The 21,782-nt window shown below is 41.4% G+C and overlaps 1 protein-coding gene across 3 annotated transcripts; it reads left to right on the top strand.

Moving 5' to 3' along the window:
- Nucleotides 1-1,209: 1,209 nt before the first annotated feature.
- On the top strand, nucleotides 1,210-20,988 carry zbtb44 (zinc finger and BTB domain containing 44). Of its 3 annotated transcripts, XM_049575493.1 has the most exons (7): nucleotides 1,210-1,494; nucleotides 2,051-2,196; nucleotides 4,781-5,884; nucleotides 6,615-6,699; nucleotides 8,649-8,800; nucleotides 10,872-11,172; nucleotides 18,870-20,988. In XM_049575493.1, exons 3-7 carry the CDS (start codon nucleotides 4,819-4,821, stop codon nucleotides 19,270-19,272), a joined length of 2,007 nt encoding a protein of 668 aa, XP_049431450.1. In that variant the 5' UTR covers nucleotides 1,210-1,494; nucleotides 2,051-2,196; nucleotides 4,781-4,818; the 3' UTR covers nucleotides 19,273-20,988. The 3 variants fall into 3 exon arrangements, with proteins under 3 accessions (XP_049431450.1, XP_049431449.1, XP_049431451.1); XM_049575492.1 differs by lacking the exon at nucleotides 2,051-2,196 and having other exon boundaries at nucleotides 18,870-20,987; XM_049575494.1 differs by lacking the exon at nucleotides 2,051-2,196 and having other exon boundaries at nucleotides 10,872-10,955; nucleotides 18,870-19,035.
- Nucleotides 20,989-21,782: the final 794 nt, after the last annotated feature.

Genomic DNA, 21,782 nt, shown 5'->3' with positions numbered 1-21,782 from the left:
CACTGATCACTTTTAAAGCTCACGTGGGTCTGGCCCCATGCTAAATAACAGGAACGTCGATACCATATGAGCATGTTGGTAACCTAAGATCCTCAGATGGGGCCCTTCTGGTTGTTCCAAAGTCGAGGCTTAAATATAAAGGTGACCGTTCTCTTGCCATCAGGGCCTCTTCCATTTAAGAGCGACCTTCCTGAGGAGATAAGGCTCGCAGGATCGATGACTTCTTAAAACCCATTTTTAAAGACTTGCTTTCATGCGATGTTATCTTTTTATTTCGTTTTATTTACGTTTTAGTTATTTTATTTTGTTGTTTTATTGCTTTTGGTCATTTTATTCATATTCATTTTTACTCACATTTTGTGTCCTGCCTGTTGCATTTTTTTTTGTCCTCCTTTTTAAACTTTGTCTGAACTAGTTTTGTCTGGCCTATGCTTGGTAGGACTGTTTGGCTTTCTGTTGTTATATTGCTTGCCTGCTTTTGCTTTGCTCGTCAAAACCCTTTGCAAACTTTGTTTTTAATGGTGCTGTATAAATAAAGTTATTATTATTTCATTTCTACAGCAAAAGGATATAGTTATATCACACAAGACACAAGTCAAGAAACATTAGACAGTTATAGGGTTGCAACAGTATGAGATTTTCACGGTACGATAACTGACCCAGGTCTCATGATATCACAGTATTACAAAATGTATAATATTATCAGTCAGAACAACACCTAAAGGAGTGAATGGAAGGGATATTGTTGGTTGTACAAATACCTATAATCAAAGCAACTTGAAACCATTTTGAAAACATTTTGTTAAGAGGACGGTTTGATAATCTTCAACTTTATATCATGGTATAATACCTGGAAACCTATTGCTGCAACCCCAGACAATTACAAAAGGGTTTTGGGCAATATGTACACATGTTCTAACGTGTCAGTTAATTGAGACAGGTGTAAATGACTTTTCCCCAAATTGAGAATAGATTAAAACATGCAAGTTACCTGTATCAAAATATGAGGAACAGTAATTTACAGGCAAACTCTAATTGTGCATGTTATGGTTAGACTAACAGGTGTACAGAAGTTCATATACAGTATAGAAATGTATGTAAACAGTGGGAATTAGTGAGCAGTCAGTGTGTGAGTTGTGCTGTACATGAAGCTACATGTGACACTTCCTGTTTCTTACTGTACAGTACCGTGAGATGCGCAGTGCATTCTGGGGATACAAATAGAGCGCAGAAAGGACAGCGGGGAGCACAAAGGAATGAAAACAGCACCTCGGAAACTTTCAACCTCAGCCCGCTGTGATGTGAATTCATGTGAGCGCTAATTAAACTGTGACTTTCGGTGGCTGGCAGGCTGACAACTGCCGGAGAGGCGCAGGGAATGTGAGTGGACGGAGTGAAGCGGCAGGGCGCACCGCTGTCTCCGACGCTGCTTTTTGTCAGCTGAGCTGTTCGCATCCCGAGGCCCAGCCGACATCACGGGCCGCATCACACAAGGTAAAGCCCCTTCTTACAGTCTGACGGATAACGGTGTCCGCCACGTGTGTACTTTAATACGGCTACACTGTTTTATAAGTGGTGTTAAAGGCAAAGGAACCAGCTAACAGTGATGTGTTGTGTCGGCTAGCGCTAGCTTCGTAGCTAACGGTGCTAATGTGCTGCGTCGACGTTTCCAGGGTTATCCACGGTCAAACGAGGCAAATGAGGCTGACTCGGCTTCAAAATAAAGCGAGTGACTTAAATTAGAATTATTTTCTACTTACCTTTCATCAGTTTCTTTTCAATTTAAGTTACGTTAAACGTAGGGCATAATGTCACCTCAATGTATCAGCACAAGTGTGTTGAATAACATCAGCTAAAAGGCAATTCAGTGTGGGCTTGCCTTTTATCTTGAAAGTTAAAACCGGATGTACTTTTAATCTCCCGTTTGACTTCACGTATCGGCGTGACTCTTTTAGCTAGTGTTTGCTGAGCTGTGATTGTTGTTGCAAACATGTTTGTTCAGCATCTTTTTCACCAGACACTTAACCCCCCATGCCTTGTATACATACAGGCTGTCTGCCGTCTGTTTCCACGCTGTCCACCAGCCGTGGCAGCCTGTCTGAGCCCCAGCGCCCTGTGGCCACTGTCCTACGTGATGTAAACAGAGTAGAAGTACCATGTTGATGGCTACGCCTCCTCTGCTCCATCGCCATCATGGTATTTTGTAGTGAACTGGGATAGTGTGTAACTGTTGCTTCTGACTCTTAGTTACACAATCATTGATCAATCTGTTTATCTGTGAGTGTATAAAACTATTTATAAGTAAGAACAAGTGGCCCAGTGATGTCTTCAGATAGCTTATTTTGTCTGACTCAAAGAAGAAAACAAAGGTGCTCAGTTTAGTGAAGTGAAACAAACATAAACTTTGACATGATCCAGTCATCACATACAAGAAGCTAAATAAAATGTTCTTTTTTCCTCATGAATGTCATTATCAAAAAAGTCATTTGATCAATTCAGGTTATTTATTTATTACAGTATAGTATCAAGATACTTTGCTGGGCATTATTCTATCAAAACATGGTCGCTATGTATTGATTTTTAGAAGTTCAACTTTTGGTAGCCTACTAGTCTAATAGAAATAATTTAATTTTCAGTCCACTAGATACATTTTGCTGTAATAAAAGTGATTTAAGTGAGATGAACAAACTGAAAACTTATCTCAGATATACAAGTTTTGCTTTGGGGCATAATTTGCAGTTCATAAAAGGCAATATATTGCAATATATGTTAATGCAATACTCAGCATATTGCATGGCATTTAAAATCGCAGTAATATTGTGTCGTGACTTAAATATCCTGATAATAGAAAATGTTATCGTGGGGCCTGTGACTGATAATTTCCGCCCCTTATGTACGTTTAAGCCACCACATGGTCTTTAAGATTTGAGATTGTCTTTAAGGAGGAGAAAAAGATAAAGCAAAATGTATTTGTTTTAATTTTTTTAAAGCAAAGTTTTCAGCATGATTGTACAGGGTTTCCACGGTCATGGAAAACCTGGAAAAGTCATTGAATTTCCTAGTAACATTTGCCAGGCCTGATGAAAAGTCATGGAAAAGTTTTAAGATTTTGTCCAGGAAAATGTGTGGGAACCCTGTGTGTGTGTGTGTGTATATATATATATATATATATATATATATATATATAGTTACATATTTTTAAGCCACTAGATGGTCTGTAATATTTAAGATACTCTTTAACTGGGAATGAGGAGAAAAAGATGAAGCAAAATGTATGTGTTTTTACTTTTTTAAAGCAAAGTTTTCAGCATGATTGTACAGGGTTCCCAGGGTCATGGCACACTAGGAATTTCACATTTCCAGGTGTGGAAAATCATTGAAAGTTTTGGAAAAGTCAGCAAATTTTGTTGTTTGTGTAATGACATTGTCGCGTTAATCTTTAATGAATAATACTTCAATGTAATGTAACAAAAGGTAAATTTATTTTCTGTAGCTGTTGATGTAACATTGCTCTAATACGCGTCCGATTAATGTTTTAAAATCCTGTATGATTTATCATTTGTTTTCCCCTGCCTTCAGTTTCTCCATATCAAATATGCCTGCTTGTTGAAATTCTCTTTGAGCAGAATTTAAGTCTGATATATTTGAAAAACTCCAGGCAAGTGGGTCAAGAAAAAAAGATTATTATGGGTCCCTGAAAAGTCGTGGAAAAGTTTGGAAATTTGTCCATGAAAATGTCTGAAACCCTGATGTAAAATACTCGTGTATGTATGAATGTGACCTCTCTTAAAGATGTAATTCATGCCAGACGTGTTATTTTTTTATAAAAATCAGGTCGTTTTGTTTATTATGCATCATTGCTCTCTCAAGTTCATGTACTCTAAATTCCTCTTTGTCAGGAAGAACTTAATAGAGATCATGTAGCTGAATAACTGTCCAACAGGAGACATTTCAGCCTTTAGAAAACCCCAGGGTGGAATCTAAGCTCTTTTCTCTCAGCCCTGTTTGCTGGTGCAGACTAGGCACTCTCCTGTTGCACCTCCGCAGCCCTGGTCTATAATTCACTTTGCCTTTACTGGGCCAACATAGCCCAAGAGTATTTTCCTGTGGTCTGTGTGTGTGTGTAAAGGGGAGTGCGCTCTCCCTGCGAGAGCCCCTTTACTTGAGCTTTTGTTTGATGGAAAATCTCATGCCTCAGAGAATCCACATGTCTCGCAGACAGCTGCTGAGCATCCTGTAGTGCACTGGCCTCCACATGGGTCTGGCTCGCATCGCTGCGCATCTGCTTTGATTGTTGTTACATAACTTGGCATTTTGTCCTTCGTGCTCCCTACCCAGCTTTCACCCCCCCTTACCTTGCCTTCCCCTCGAAGAGGACCTTAGTATTTTTCTCTACCTACACCCACTGCCTTCCACAATGCACTTGCCTTATGCGATCCTGTCCCTACCGTGGGACTGGTGTTTTGCAGAGTGCTATTTGACATCTTATTTGTCTTCTTAGTTTTCTAATGGAGTGGTTCAGTGAGAGTCCACTCTCACATCTGTTATTTCACACCAGATTCTTTAACTGCTGAGGCTGGATTTCGTTTAGTTAATCATTAGACACATTAACATTGCTTTATACAAACACTAATGATGTGAAGGATTTGACACATAAGAATAACCATCTTTACGTTTTCTTTTCCTACCAGAAATTGATCTTTGATTCCTGAGATACAGTTCATGTGGTTTAGATTTTGCAAAACTGAAAGTGCTTTGTTTTTCTCCCATCTCTCTGCAGGACCTATTTCCTGTACACAGTCATAAACTGACTCCAACATGGGGGTCAAAACCTTCACCCACAGCTCGACCTCCCACAGCCAGGAGATGCTGGAGAAGCTCAACGCTTTGCGCAACGAGGGTCACTTATGTGATGTCACCATTCGGGTCCAAGACAAGCTCTTCCTGGCCCACAAAGTAGTCCTGGCCTGCTGCAGTGAATTCTTCCGCTCCAAACTGGTGGGCCGGCCAGAGGAGGAGGACAAGTTTGTGTTGGATCTTCATCACGTGACCGTCAGTGGCTTCGCTCCCCTGTTGGAATATGCTTACACGTCCACCCTCTCCATCAGCACGGAGAATATCATCGACGTTCTGGCTGCTGCGAGTTACATGCAGATGTTTGCTGTTGCTAGCACATGTTCAGAGTTCATGAAGTCTAGTATTCTGTGGGGCCCGGGTAACAACAGCAACAATAACAATATATCGGCAGACAAACCGCATGAATCAGCACCAGAGAGCGCCTCATCAAACTGTGCCCTGACGCCGTTGGACGGCAGCGTGTCACCTGTTTCGTCTGACTGCAGCGTGATGGAGAGAAACGTTCCTATATGCCGCGAATCGCGACGGAAACGCAAAAGCTTTGTAACAATGGCATCACCGGAGAGTCCGCTTAAATGCACTACACAGATGGTCACCACCTCCCCTCAGATCCCCAACCCATCCCCTTCTTTCTCAGACAGCACAGCCCAGCCCGTGGAGTCCTCCTTGGCCTTCCCATGGACTTTCCCGTTCGGTATCGACAGGAGGTTCCACTCAGACAAATCAAAGCTCCCGGAGAGCCCGCGTTGTTTAGAGCAGGGCACCCCGGGGACCTCGGAGGTGGTAGTCGGCCGGCGGCTCAGTGACTTCCTAACGTGTGAGAGCTCTAAAGCGGTGTCGTCGCCAGTGCCGGCAGAGGAAGAAGATGTGAGGGTGAAGGTGGAGCGTCTCAGTGATGAGGAGGTCCAAGAGGCGTCCTCGCAGCCGGTCAGTGCCTCCCAGAGCTCGCTGAGTGACCAGCAGACGGTGCCAGGGAGCGAACAGGTCCAGGAGGAGCTCCTCATCAGTCCACAGTCCTCCTCTATAGGTGGGGCTAGACTCCTTTTATATTTCTTTCCATTTAAATGATCCAAAGCATTTCAAATTGACCGCCTAACCTAAAAAACCATTGAGGACTCTATAAGTTGTTTGTCAAAAAAAATCATTGAAAAAACCCCAGCTGCAGGCAGGCTGTTCACTCAGCTTATGGCGTTTTAGCATTAGCTTACTAGCTCCAGCTGATGAAATGTGCTCGCAACAATCGTTATTTCTGCCACCAAATTCATGTCCGCTCCTTAGACATGAGACAAGCATGTCTTTGTGAAATCAAGGACTCTGTATAAAAGAATGATGAAGAATTTTGATGATAAATGTGCCACCTTTGTAAACTACACTTCTGTCGTGAGAGAGGTAGTTACTAAGGGGAACGGGACATCTTAAGTAGTTCCATGGATGAAGTTCAGTCACACATCAGTGTTACTCTATCTATCACTGTTATGACAGAGGTTGCATCCTGACCCAGTTAGCGCTGTGTTGCTTTGTAAAACGTGCCTCCCTCAGACCTTTTAATGAAAAGAAAAATTAAAACTCATGCATTTTTTTCCATCACGGTTAAATTGCACAGGGAGTTTGAATCTAGCGGCGTCCATCCTTAAAGCTGTTTTCAGCCCCCAAAGACCTGCAGGTCACCCCCATCCACCATGCTCTAGACTTTCTTCTGTCGTCAGGTGTTCAGCAGACAGCCACACATTAGTAATTTTCTTTCTTCCTCTCTCCAGGGTCGATGGATGAAGGAGTGTCTGAGGGCTTGCCGTCAATGCAGAGCACCTCTAACACTGGAGGCCACGCGGAAGACGATGAAAGGTATCGTGGTCTGTTACAACTTGCAGCGAGGCACGTCGTAAGCAGTAAAGAATATATAGACGTAGACCTCCTAACTGTGTGTCTGAGCCACACCTGTTTAGATCATAAATTTTGATGTCATGTTGAAATGTCAGAGACATGATGAACTATAATATGAAGAATGCAGGTTGCTGGAAGCCTCGAGCCACAAACATGAGTGAAAGATTTTATGTGGAAGGTAACGTGGCATTTAACGGGAAATCCATGAACGTCAACCAATCTGACGCACATCACCATCATTACCAACTTCACAGTGTTAAACAACTGTTACAAAACATCTTACAGCTTTCTCTGAATGTCGGGCCTTTCCCAAACCGCCCCCTGCACGCTCTCCTGATCCACTTTCATTCCGTTCACGCTGAGGGTCCACCACATTGAGTGCCGTCCCAAACCAACTAGTGAGGAGTGGAAGTGAGTTACAAAACCCTCCAACAGCGAGTCTGCACTGATGTTGTCTTACTGACCATGTGCAACACCATATTGAGTTCGTCATGTAAGACCCTCCGTACAAATAAAGTTCGACTACCCTTACAAACGTAACCTGCTCAAACTACCTATTGTCATGCAGACAATTAAATATGAGTGCTACAAATACATCTGAAGAACACAGAATTGGATTAAGCTGTGTTTTTCTGCATGGTTACGAAAAGTTACGATAGTTCCTCTTTCCGCCCCAGAGAGGGAAGCTTGTCCCAAAGCTTGCTGCTGTGTTTATGCTCTACACCTATCCTCTCAGCTGTGAAGGTGTCAGAGTGACACTCAAAGACAGAGTGGGAGTGAGTTTTAGAAAGGCCTGCAGTGGTCACTTGACATAATTTATAGTGAACCCTTTGGCCTCTTAAACCTCTCTAGCTATGGCCTCTAAGCATGCAAGGAGATTACCCTTGTAGAGTTAGTTTCTTGACATGTCAAAGTAAATGTTTTTATGTCTGTATCTGTTTCATGTCTGTATCTGTCTCATTTTCATAAACGTGATATCTCAAGAAGGCCTTGAAAGAGGTTTCTCAAATTTGGCACAATCATCCACTTGGACTCAAGAATGAACCGAGTCTATGTCCCCTTACTGCTGTCTTTGGTGTGTCTCCTCTTGAGGGCAGGCTAACTAAATACCAAGCTGATTTCGGTGCGTTTGCTGCCCTCATAGCCAAATGGTGCGGATTGCTACAGTTGAAGGACTTAATGTCTTTTCTCCACCTAGAAAAACATCACGTACACGGTCAGAGGATCTGTGAAAAGATTCCACAAAACTTGGGACCCCTCTCTCCTATATTAACTCTCTAACTCAAATAGACAACTAGGACATTCGGGAAGGTGGGTGGGAGGGGGATTTCGGGTTGATTGGTTCGTAATGTGATGTTTGTTTCTACTTTTGTTCATGGGATAGAAAATTCACACTCTAAAATATATCACACTTCTGTTTTGCAATGAGTATCTGCACAGAATTTGGTGTTCCAAGGTCATTATGACATCATAATGCTCCATATAATACATTTTTCTGGCCGTTATTCACGAGGTCAGACGTCAGACACTGAATTGGTGATCCTGATCTTGGGTGTCCACCAAGGAACTGTGCTGGTTGCTTAGATCTTCTGTGCTGCAGGGGGGAAGATGTGTGTGAAGCCACCATGTTTTCACAGACATGGATGTAAACTGTAAAAGCAACTTGACTGGTGTGCAGAGGTGGTATTTCTAGTTCTTTCAGTATACCAGTGACTTAAAATTCATAGTGGTCCTGTTTCTCCTAAAAACATATGCAAGTAGACAAGCAGATGAATCTTGGAGAGTTATTATCTTGTCATGAGAATAAACATTTTTAAGTATTTAAGTTGTATGTGCTCTTAGTTAATGTTGAAAAATGAAGCTGTCCCTGTATGAATATCACTCTGATGTTTCCTCTCTTTGTGTTTCAGGTTAGAAGGTATTCAGTATCCATACCACCTCTATATCAGCCCCTCAGCCAGGCCCGGCACCAATGGCCCCGACAGGCCCTTCCAGTGTCCAACCTGCGGAGTCAGATTCACACGCATTCAAAACCTGAAGCAGCACATGCTGATACACTCCGGTACGTGGAACCTTCAAACTGAATCAAGCTTTGAGAAATTACCTTGGGCAACTTCAGAGTGTGACATCATCTTGTTTAATTTACGTTAGAAACACTAGATCACAAGCCGTGTCTATTCATTCACCCACATTCAGCCGCCCCGGGACATTTTCACATTTCATTGTATTACGACATTGATAAATATAGTTGATGTAATCACCTTATTTGACCCAGATCAACAGAAAGGCAGACAAATGTCAGAGATGTTAATACATTTGGCCAATACCAGACAGCTATTTTGCAGATTCTAAGAACAAATGGACGATAAAAAGATGTTTAGATGAGTACTTTAATTTAGCATTTAGCATTTCATTCATTTAACACTGTCTGACTCCAAATGGAGTTTAAATGTCCTGACACACCAAGCCGGCAATTGGCCATCAGTCAGTGTTAGGCCGTTGGGGAGCATCTGTCGCCCTAGTTGGTGCAATGTGTCCTGCACTGTTACTCCTTGTTGGCCTGCTTTTTTTGCCCAATTCAGCATGTTTAATGGGCGTCAAGCCCGTCGGTGAATGAAATCACTCTGATTGGCAGTTCAGCTCAGCACACGAGAAGAGAAACGGAAGTGAGGAAGGTAAACAAAGAGCTAACATCATGAGGGAATGAGACCAAAACAAACTTGTTATACAAGTTAAATTATTTTTCTTTAGTCACTGAGCTCTTTAGAAGAACTGTTTGGTGACATTTTGCATTGTTGTTCACTGGCACACGGTAAATATACTCTGTTCTTTCAACACTGGATTGTGTTGATAATGTGTTAACTGGCTAACTAGCGTCAAGATGGTCTTTCAGTTTCCCTTTTTGAATGACGATTAGAGACAACCGCCGTCTGATGGTGTGGAGAGTTATTTCTTCTCACACAGGCACACAATATACATGCTGGTTGGTCGTCGGTCATAGTCTTTGCGGTGTGTTCTTGTGCCACTTTTTGGCTGAGTCACGGTGACTTCAAGCGAGGCAGCAGGGGGCCTTCATCGCCACTAGTTCTCTGAAGTCAGTTTGGTGTGTCTGGGTCTTAAAAAAGAAAAGTCAAATATATTCCAGGCATTTTAACTTATCAAAACCCAGTACCATAATGCCACTTGTCCACTAAGAGTCACATGGGAAATTTGGGTGTATTATGCCTTTTTAGACGTATAGTTCTCAGCCCCACTCATGCTGGCTCAATTGACATCACTTATTAGACTTCATACAGCTCTCTCTGGAGACACAGAAGGCTTCATACAACTTTTCTGCACATGTATCGGTACTCCCTAAACCTATAACACTCTCTGTATGATATGTAACTTCAGAGTTTCTCTATGATGCATTATAGTAAAGGCTTTTTGGGCATTTGTATTTATTTGGATCAATTTGTCACATTAAGATTTACGTCTTTTTCAGTGTCTATTAGGGAAGAAAAAAACCGCCAATTTACATCCACTGTGAGTCGATGTTTAAAAAAAGTAAAAGATTTATCTTAGGGGGAGAAACCCATTCACAGGCTGTGCATCTTGCGTATTAGGAAATTTCGAGGGAACTTTTGAATGCCATTATAAGATGTTTTGGATGTTCTGTCCTCAGTTATTTTTAGCTCATGAAAACACTGTACAAACTATTGTGCTGGCACTCTTCACTCATATTACAACACATCTTGCATTTCAAATATTTTGTTACATCATAAGTTAAGTGAAATTGGAAAACAGGTTTGGTAGCTCAGCAAATGTCCTGAGATTGAAAGGGTACTAAATCACAACTGCTGCTTCTCCACCAAGTTATATCTACAGAACATTAAACACACTGGTGTTTCTGGTGGTTTAAATCTCCTGGTCTGTTTGTTTTGGAGAGGAAGAGACCTCTGTGGATAATTTGGCTGGTGATGAAAACCTCCTGAATGTATGGATCTTATGTTATTAGAGAAAAAAGGTGACCACACATCAGCATGTGTTGGTTTACATTTTCGAGGAACTGCAGTTTGAGCCCCAGATGTTGCTTCTTGGTGATGCTAATGCACAGATCAACTGAACTCAGTATTTTTCTTTTCTCCCCCCAGGCATTAAGCCTTTCCAGTGTGACCGCTGTGGGAAAAAGTTCACACGGGCCTACTCCCTAAAGATGCATCGGCTGAAGCACGAAGGTAAACGCTGTTTCCGGTGCCAGATTTGTAGCGCCACATTCACGTCCTTCGGTGAATATAAGCACCACATGAGGGTCTCCCGACACATAATCCGCAAGCCGCGGATTTACGAGTGCAAAACGTGCGGGGCCATGTTCACCAACTCTGGCAATTTAATTGTACACCTGAGGAGTCTGAACCATGAGGCATCCGAACTAGCAAACTACTTCCAGAGCAGGTGAGGAGTCTGGGGACGCTGACCCCCATCATTTACTCAGATCTCACCTGGATCAGACAATTCAGTTCAGATTCTAATACCTGAGGTTCATTTGATCGTTTTTCCTTTGATGACTTTGGTTGTGTAGAATTGTTTTGAGATGATTGCAATTGATTCAAATGCTCTGATCAAGTGTACCTGAAGTATTTGACTGCATTTATTGGGGAGTTTTAATTTCACTGATTTAAAGGAATAGTTTGACATCTTCGGAAATAGGCTTATTCATTTTCTTCCCAAGAGTTAAATAAGAGGATAATACCACTCAGAGAGAGTGTTATCAGTCATCTCATGTAACTCTCAGGAAGAAAGCGAATAAGTGTATTCCCCAAAATGTTGAATCATTCCTTTAACATTGCAAAGAGATGGTAAATACTATGAATTTCCATGAGATGTGAGGATGAAGTCAAGCACACAATATGAAATGAGTTAGGTTTTCTGAATACACTGCCCAGTTGGAAACAAAAACACCTTAGCTTTACCTTACCTTACCTTTAGTGTTGTTTAAATCACTCACTGTGTAGTCCTGCTCTTTGCTCATGAGGGAAACACCTTCACCTTTCAAACACTCTCAAACATTGGACCTTACAATAGCTGCAAAACACAACTTAAATCATTTTTGTTTCAACCAAATGAGTGGGTTGTTTGTTTTTATCAGCAGCTCTGCCCGCACAGCCTCGTGAAAGTCAGAACACAGTGTCTTTATAAAGTGGAAGAGTGTTTTTATTTCCCAGACTTTTCCACTTCTTAATCAACTCAAGCCCTCACAGGTCGGCAGGACTCAAATGGGCCATTGACTCCTCAAGAGTTTTATAGTAGAAAGTCTACGCCTGAGATCATAACAGTGTGGAAAATTCTCTGGCAAACCAGTCAGACTCTTAACTGCCATCCTCAGTCTTCACATAAAAAGATATGTTAACTATGCTGTATTCTTTTTCCGGGGAGTTGCTGATTTGCAGAACACTATGTCACATTCAGCTGTCGTCTGTGCTTCGGAGGACAGTTACACTTGACCTTAACTATTTACTCTGGATACTGAGCTCTGTGTCCTGCTGTGTTTCATAGTCTACATTAGGGATGCACTGATCATGATAACCGATATCTACCTGCCTCTCATGGCTTATAATTGATAGGATAACCAATAACTTCACATTTTTGTACTTTAAAGAGAAGTGTATAGTCTGTAGTTCAAGTTCACCTGAGGGCAAGAAAGGCTACGATGTAGTGAGAAAATATTCTATAGCTCTGACCTAACCAAACCTGACTGACATCACTAGTGTGAACAAATACAAAGAACAGTGGTGGCTTTTCCATACCTGCCAATAATCAGGCCTACCCTCACTATGTCTGCACCCATATAACCCTAAACTACAGATGAACATAATGAATACAAAGATGTTAAAGTGAAATGAATTTTAATCAGTATTAAATTTATAGTTAATGGTAAGACAGAGGGAGATTATGGAGCCTAGTGTTACTGTTTAATTCTCTGTTTCTGTAAGGAGAGACCAGGGTTGTGTCATATCATCTCGTTCATGATTTTAACGGTGTAATATTTTAACATAATTTTTACAAACGTCATACTGTTACCCACGACAACAACAAACCGCGGTGGTTCCACAAAGAGGAGCAGCTTCAGTAGTGTGGAATAAACTGTGGCGTCCTGAATGTTTTATGAACAGCCCCGGACTTCTCAGACTCTTTTAGTGACTTACCGCTCAGAGGGAACTCATTCAGCGGCTCCTCTGGCAGCAGCACAGCGTCTCTCCCTCTCCTCTCTCACTGTGCGCACACAGTAGTCGGTGTCGTCCAATGATTTTGTCATTAAGATTTGATAATGTAAACCTACGTGACGCTTGCAGCTCGACAATAAACTCCATATATGTGACTGTGTGATAGTTGTGGTATCATAACAGCCTGTCACAGGTTACAGCGTGATGATTAGAGGAGAAATGGCAGAGCATAAAGGTCCAGACACAGATACAGATAATTGCTAACTGTAGCATCTCGTGGCTAGTGGTTATTAATAAATTTAACAACAGAGTCGAGCCTTTTAAAATCTTGGTATTGGATAGTATCCGCTGCTGCTAATTAGCTTGTGTTAACACTGGTCCTTCACCACTGTGTCTAACCTGTGTCAGGAGGTCAGAAATCAGATCCTCGGCGCAATCCTGTTGTCTTCTCTGGAACTGTGAAAGACGTTCACACTGCGACATGTTTTGCCCTCCTGACATCATGCTGCAGTTGTTGTTCTTCTCTGTGTTTATTGGCAGCTCACAAACCAAGTTTAAAGGTACGTGCACCGCCACCCACCATGTCAGGTGTGTAGATGCTGCCCTTGTTAAAGCTCCAGTAGGCAACATTGTTTTGGTATAATTGAGTAAAAATTTTACAATATCCTCTAAGCATAATGTAAATCAAGTGGTCAAGGGAGGGATGGGGAGGGCTGCTGCACGGAGAGGGAGAGCCGAGCCTCGGGGATATATGTGCAGGGCCGTGAGGGAAGGATGGGGAGGGCTGCTGCGCGGTGAGGGAGAGCTGAGGCTCCCAGAGAGGAAGAAATAGAACCAAGTAGGATAAAATACTCCCGTGCTCGTCTGGTAGGAGGGACTCAGGGCGGAGACAAACGAAACCTAACTTAGATGAGACTCAAAAATCAACCGTTTTCAGGCTTTCTACCCACTGCAACTTTAAGTCAATGAAAGCAGTCTTGCTTTGTATTATCGGCGCTATTTACTGGCTGTGATTTTAGTTATCGGAATAATGCATTAGTATGAAAATGTCCCCATATCGGCCAATAATTTATGGGACAGATATATATCGTGCATCCCTACTGTACATGTTAAGTTGCAGGACAGGGGACTCTGATACATACAGCCATGGTCACACTGTGCAGTCACACATTTTAAAGGACCTAGGAGTTAAAATGTAGTTGTGTAGAGTATTGTCACATGAAGAGCAGGAGGGACCGAGCCACCCTGGGAATACATAAGCGTATATATTCAAAATTCGTCTAAGAGTTAAGGCAACACTCATCTCAGTGTTAGTGGATGTTAGATGGTTGTTTATCCATGTGCGTTTCTCTAATTGGGCGTTATATGAGGCATTTGTATTGACACATAATCCTCTGGTCCACTAAACATGTTGGCAACATTTGATGGAAACAACCACCCTAATCCACTAATTACACTTAAGCCATCACAAAAAGTTGTTGCCAGTGCATCTTAGATTCCTCAGTTAGGCCTGTTGTGGCCATTTGCACTAATTGGTACCACCCAAGATGGCAGATTCTGGTTTGGTATTTTGAACAATCTGTCTGTAGGTGATATTCAAACATGATAACCCTTCACTAGAGGCAGCTTAGTCTCAGGTATCAACCTTCAATGACACCAGCTGTTAAACCAAAGAGTGACAAATTCTTTTTACTTTAATCAAACAAAACTTTTTGAATTAAATTTTAGAAATTTTAGGCCTTAAAAGTCATTAAATTGTCTTAAATTTGAATTTGTGAACCTTTAATTCCCGCAAATATTTATCTAATTTCATTTATCTTTATTTTGATTTCTTTTTGTCACAATGATTGGAGCTCTTCTCCCTCAAGATCTCCACATTTCTGATGTTACAAATCTTTAAACCTACCACTGAATGTAACACTGTGTTTCTACCATCAGTCTTATATTTGGTTCAGTTATCTTGAAAATTTAAGTGTCTGATACATTTAGACAGTCTGTAATATCCATTCTCCAGAACTCTGTTTAATGATCATCTTCTTTGCCATATTCCTCCGTCTCCCGCTGATCCCTGCAGTTTATAACTTGCACCTTTCTGTGTACTTTAGTTTGTTGGTAAGGTCTAGCAGTCTGGAAGTGTGCATGTCCACACACATTTGCAGACCATAAATTCCAGGATGTACATATTTATACTATTTTGTTATTAGAGCAAGATGGTGAACATTTATTTGTTGTATTGCACCATCATCTGCACAAAAGCATGCTTATAAATGCATGCTAATATGCTAATAAATGCTCACCGTCTTGCTCTAATGAAATAGTATGAAGATATATTTCTAGATATTTGGGCTCCTGACTGAAATGGATGAGAAATGTACTGCAATGTTTCCTTCATCATTTTGACCCTGATGAAGGCCTTAAGCCAAAACCTGTTGATCCTACGATGAAGTTGTTCTGTGTACTCTAAGTGTTGCTGGAGTTTTAAATTCTTAAAAAAAATTTTTATTATTATCTTCCAGACAGTTGAATTGATAAACAAAAGACAATAACTAAGAGACACAAAACTCAACCAAACCAAAAGACATAACAGAAAAGGGGGAGTTACGTTGTAGGGATGGAGAGGGGGGATCGGGATTGGGATTAGGAAGGAGTAGCAGTTTATTTAAATCCTGGTCTAGATTGAAATGATATGCTACACTTGATGTTACAGTCATTATTATTAATATTAATTCAATGAAATTAGTTTTGGTCCTTCAGATAAGCCATATTTTATTGGGAACAAAGTCTCCTTGTCTCGATGGTAACCCCAGATTTGCAAAAACTCTGGCAAGATTTCATGTTTCAAGCGATCACTTAAATCCTTTTCTTTTCAAACCCTAACCAAGTGCTTTTTGTACCTGTACAAAATAAAAATTAAATTGTCTTACTAAATGTGGAAGATCTACATCTTAAACTGTGTTCAATATAATGTTCTCAGTGCCACTGTGCTCAACAAGGCAGCACACAGCAGGCAACATCCTGTCTGCCCCTCCTCTCCCCAAACCAAAGCATTATACTACAGTAAGACACACTGGAAAGCAGCTATGCTAAGATAGCTCGCTGCAAGATGGTTAATAACGTCACTGCCAGACCAGAAACAGAAGATCTTCCGATAACCACGGGTCTGGCGTTTAGAGCCTCTTCGGTTTCACTGTTTGTTTCAGGCTGAGAGAGTGAAAGGTACATCGGTGACGTCTGTTTGACTTGTGTTTATATGATTGTGTCATTTAACAGAGATGTTTATTGACTTATTTATTAGATTAAAAGAACTCTGAGAGCTTGTGGCACGTAGCAAACTCACTGCTGACGCACGGTGGGCGCAAGAACCGACACTAATACTATGCGCTCTTAATTCAGTGATGACGTAGTATTTATATAGTAGGGAAGAGGTTATGTTAAGGACAACTCCGGTGCGTCACCGGGCACACTGTTACGCCCACACAAAAAATTCTGGACTCAGAAATGTTGAAAAACAGTTTAATGATGTGCTGCACAGTTTTCAGACTTTTCATGTTTTCAACAAGTAGTTTAAAGGTTTAAATGTTTGCAGCACAGGACACTAAACTATAACATGAGTATAAAGGTATCAAGCAGGGTTGAAACAATTAAAAATCTTTGTGGGGGGAGTTAAAGTTGTTTTCTGTGGCCTCTCAAATTAATCAAGGGCTGGAAAATGATTTAAATCTTTTTATTTATTTAGGCTGTTAATCTTATTTATGCACAGAGCATCAACAGAGTGGCTGAAGGAGGGAAGGAGCAAGAGACACTTTGTCTGCGTTATACACGTCTTGTATATGAAACGTCTGTCGCTGAATGTTTTAAACCGATCTGTCGCCTGCAAACAGGCGCTGACTCAGTGTCACACAATAGACTACAACCACCAGGAAGAAACTAGTAGTGCAGCGCTGTTGTGTACGTGTACCATTGCGGTAACTTCATTCATCTCACAGACTGATTTAGCGTAGCACATGCAACTTATAGACAGTGTTTTCTTCCGGTAAACGTAAACACACAATTTCAGCCCCACCCCCTATCCAGTCAGAAACCTTCCCTGCCCCAAGCCTTGCACGGACCCGAATGAAGGCGATTAAACTGATCTCTCGTGTAAACCCTCATTTGGAATGAATATATCCCATGTAAACTGCCTGGAAAGACTTTAATTCCGAATGATTTTATTCCGATTTATTTAATTCCGAATGAGAAGCCATCATGTAACTGCACCCACTATCTTGATATAAACGGTGTTGTCTAAATTCATATCTTGCTCTAAAATAGATTGATATATCATACATTTATTGTACATTATATCGCCCAGCCCTAGTCACACACACAAGAAACTAGTAGTGCAGCGCTGTCGTGTACGTGTACCATTGCGGTAACTTCATTCATCTCACAGACTGATTTAGCGTAGCACATGCAACTTATAGACCGAAGTCACACTGTAGACAAATGAAGAGACAGATTAAACAGAGGAGCAGCTCTGTGTCTCTGAGTGTTGATGAAGAACTTGTGAGAGAAGAGAGATGCTCACTGGTATGTATTGTGTAAGGCAACTTGACACTGAGTGTGTTTACATGGACAGTTTAATGCCCTTTTTATTCGGAATGAAAGTTCATTCCTATTAAAAGTGCAAACACCTAATTCAGAATGAAAATGGCCAATGTGATTGAAAATTCAATCCGATGTAAGGGGCTGGAATATTCCGTTTCTAATTCCGAATGAAAGAATTTCTTGCACTTGTATACACTCATTCCTCTTTAAGTTCATTCTGTTCTTTCTGCGCATGCTCGTTTCCGTGCCCTTCTGGCGCGATGACGTATATAGCGCGCATAGCAACAGGCTGAGATAGAGCAGTCGGACTCGTTGCACTCACCGGTTTCCATTTGCCACAGCACAGTCTTCTACCTCCCTTCTTCAACCTTCTACCTCACTTCTCCTCCTCAACAGACGAAGCATTAGCAGAACAAGGTTGTTGTCGTACTGCTGCTTCAAGAATGTAAGCAAAACAAGCCTGAAAAAGGCACTAAGAACAGTGTCGTCAAGCATCTTGTTATCCGGAGCGAGGACTACAGTGTTTTCTTCCGGTAAACGTAAACACACAATTTCAGCCCCACCCCCTATCCAGTCAGAAACCTTCCCTGCCCCAAACCTTGCGCGGACCCGAATGAAGGCGATTAAACTGATCTCTCGTGTAAACCCTCATTTGGAATGAATATATCCCATGTAAACTGCCTGGAAAGACTTTAATTCCGAATGATTTTATTCCGATTTATTTAATTCCGAATGAGAAGCCATCATGTAACTGCACCCACTATCTTGATATAAACGGTGTTGTCTAAATTTATATCTTGCTCTAAAATAGATCGATATATCATACATTTATTGTACATTATATCGCCCAGCCCTAGTCACACTCCTACCATAAAATGAGACAAGAAAATTATGAAGCTGCTCACAAGAGTTTTGCAAATCTTGGGCTGCCATCCAGCCATCACCATCTCCTTCTGTCTTCTCTGCTTCTCTGGTTAGAGTTAAAATTTAAACTGTCTGAACCCAGCTGTATCCCAACTTGGCCTAAGGTCTGTCAGTCCACTAAACATCATCACACTTGTTCTTATATTTTGAGGCATTCTGTTAAAAGACAGCCAAACAACGGGGACAACAATATAACTTACTTAGATAATGATTCCTGAAGACATTAAACATCACAGTTTGACAGTGTTTTTACTGATCAGGTTCTAGTTATCAGTTCTCTCTGATATAGAAATCTGTGTCTCTGTCTCATGTATGTTTGTGAAAATGTTTTAAATTGTCAACATGTGCAGTTTAAAGCAAACATGAGGTAGTAAACAACAGGACATTGAACTCCTCTCATTGTCTTCGTCACTGCAGTGATTTCCTCGTGCCCGACTACCTGAGCCAGGTACAGGAAGAGGAGGAGGCGCTGGGAGTCCAGTATGAGCTAGAGGAGTCCCAACATCACCCCGTCTACCCGGGCAGCACCTCCACCTCCACCACCACTGCAGCCTCGTCCTCCTCCTCAGTCCAGATGCCTGTCATCTCCCAGGTCTCCTCCTCTACCCAGAATTGCGAGAGTTCCTCCGGCTTCCTTTCACCCGAGCCCCTGGACCCCCTGGAAGCCCCAGCCTCCCTCAAGATGGACGCCGACGAGAGGGCCGCCATGACAGAGGAGACCAAGATGGACACAAGTGTAGGAGGCAGTTCCCCGGAGGTGTTTGAAGAAGAGCAGCAGCATGCCCAGGCCAAGGAGCTGGCTTCCATTACCATCGAGTGATTCAAGCCTTCTACTTGCCCATCATGTCTTATTTTGCAGTCATGTCATATGGGAATATGTGTTGAGACGCCCCAGCGGCTGTAAGGGACAACTCGGACGCGTGGACATGTTGAAACCTCATGTGAAGCCATCAAGACGCCAAGTTTTCTGAAGACTTCAGTTGCCTTGATGATGATTTTCCACATGCAACACAGATTGCACTTATTGATTTCTTGTTTTAGAACAAACCAAATCCAGCAAAGTAAATGATACATTTCTTTGTTTTCTCTGAAATCATTTCCCCCGAAACTTGACTGAAGCAGTCTCTCTGTTGGTGCCGTGAGATTTCAGTAGGTTCACTCCAACACCAGACCTGAGTTTCAACGTGGTATTTTTCAAGTGAAGCTAGTGAACAGTATTTTTCAAGAGTCATTTTTAGGAAGGTTGTTATTTTTCCCATATGACGTGAACGCAGCACTATCTAAAGTCATTTCTGTCTTAGCCAATTTGAGGTCTGTTAAATCCAAGCCTTGCCCTACTTTTGGAAAGTGCCTGAGAGTTCCCATTGTAACAAAGCAACGTGTAGAGGAAAAAGAGGTCTTGACTTTGCCAACAGTGACAAATCAAGTCTTTGCAAACTGAGCTAAATATAAAAAAACAAACATTGTATTTCATTTGTAGTGATAATGCTAGTTTGTATGGGCAGAGACTGTGTTATTCCTTCAGTGCCGTCGCTATAGGCAAACTGTTAAATGTCAATATTATCTATATTGCAATAGCTTGTACTGTAGTTTTACTATTTGAATGCTGTGTATGTTGGGTGTTGTGAAATATGATATGTCTGGTGTGTGTATGTGCATTTCTTTTTATCTACATGAACACAGTACATTTCATTTTTTAAATGTTTAAAACTTGAAATTATATTGACAGAGTATTCCCTTAAGACGTTTGTGCAGTATATCATTTTTCTGACCTAATACAAGTGATTTTTTTTCTTCTAACTTTTTAAATGAACACTGTTGTTAAATCAAACCTCACATCTCCAACAAAAAACTAAACGCAAGGAGTTTAGTAAAACTTGGATCAGCACTGATGCAGCTTTGGTTTCAAAATCCAACCCAGTAGATAACAAAATAACTGACTGAAATTTATGTGACACACAAATTTGGAGCGTGGTGGTTTATTCAGGGTTCCCACGGTCATGGAAAAACATTTCACAATCTTATGTTCAAGGCCTGGAAAAGTCGGAATTCGTACAAAAATCATTTAAGGTTTTGGAAAAAACTTTTGGAATTCAATTGTTTGTCATGAAATTAATTGTTACAGTAGACAGGTGGATATTCTCATTTATACAGGTCATAGTTCTCTCAAGGCAATTGAATCGAACGCAACTGGACTTAGTTTTGTCCATGAAGACGTTTCACCTCTTCATCAGTTCATGCTTGTCTGACTAGGCTGGAACTAGTCTGACAAACTGGTGTGGAAAAAAACCCAGGTATTTAAAACCTCTGAGGAGGTCTTCACAAGGCCAATGATGTCATTGGTTCGTTAGTGCTCAAAAGGTGTGTCAACGACGGTCGTTGAAACTCCTGCTGCAGCAGTGGTCGTTGGAGTTGTTAGAGTCACATGAACGACATGGTCGTTCACAAATGGCCTCATGTGACTCTAACGACCGTCGTTGACACACCATTGGAGCACTAACTAACCAATGACATCATTGGCCTTGTGAAGACCTCCTCAGAGGTTAAACACCTGGGTTTTTCCACACCAGTTTATCAGACTAGTTCCAGCCTAGTCAGAAAAACATGAACTGATGAAGAGGTGAAACGTCTTCTAAGACAAAACTAAGTCCAGTTGAGTTCGATTCAGTTGCCTTGAGATAACTGTTACAATAGGTTTCTGGGGATAAACTTCCACATTATGTAATATAATGGTGAATTTATTATATGTAAGTTAGCCGTGGGCATGACATAGCTCTCGTTTCAGCATCGGCATTGCGATGTGGAATAGTCACATCGAAGGACATGTAACGTCAAGTAAGGCAAATTAACTCAAACAACTTAATTGATGCTTTATACAAATTGAAAACTAACAAGGTTCTCATTCTCCATGACTCCAAACCTTCTGCTTTTAGACGTTACGTGTATATGTGACGTAGTGTGGTGGTGTTTGTCATGGGAAGTCCTTGAAAAGTCATCGAAAAGTCCTGAAATTGTGTCCATGAAAGCGTGTGTGAACCCTGAACATTCCCAAATGGGCTCTAAGATAATAATAATGTAGCATTTCATCCCAGTTGAACTTTGGCCTGTTTGTCAAACGGCTTTTATTTTCAGTTTTAAGGTCTGTTTGTGTTCTGAGTATTAATATGTGACATGGCTTTCAATTTTTTCGGTCGTCCTGGTTTACCAACGGGTACACTGCTTATACTCTAGGATATTGCATGACTGTTGAAGTGATGTTTTCACTTAGGTACAACATGATTGTCTTTTGAAAGTTTCATCCTCGTGTGACTTTGTGAGTGAAAAACCACG

The sequence above is a fragment of the Epinephelus fuscoguttatus genome, linkage group LG5, assembly GCF_011397635.1.
Source record: "Epinephelus fuscoguttatus linkage group LG5, E.fuscoguttatus.final_Chr_v1".
Classification (NCBI taxonomy): Eukaryota; Metazoa; Chordata; class Actinopteri; order Perciformes; family Serranidae; genus Epinephelus; species Epinephelus fuscoguttatus.
The sequence above is the reverse complement of the archived record's forward strand: the minus strand, read 5'-3'. Positions and strand labels throughout refer to the sequence as shown.

Bases quoted from the DNA above. Each gene is read 5' to 3' on its own strand.
- zbtb44 (XM_049575493.1), top strand. From the start codon at position 4,819: ATGGGGGTCAAAACCTTCACCCACAGCTCGACCTCCCACAGCCAGGAG. The intron at 6,700-8,648 runs GTATCGTGGTCT...TTTGTGTTTCAG, and splicing joins CACGCGGAAGACGATGAAAG to GTTAGAAGGTATTCAGTATC. The intron at 8,801-10,871 runs GTACGTGGAACC...TTCTCCCCCCAG, and splicing joins GCACATGCTGATACACTCCG to GCATTAAGCCTTTCCAGTGT.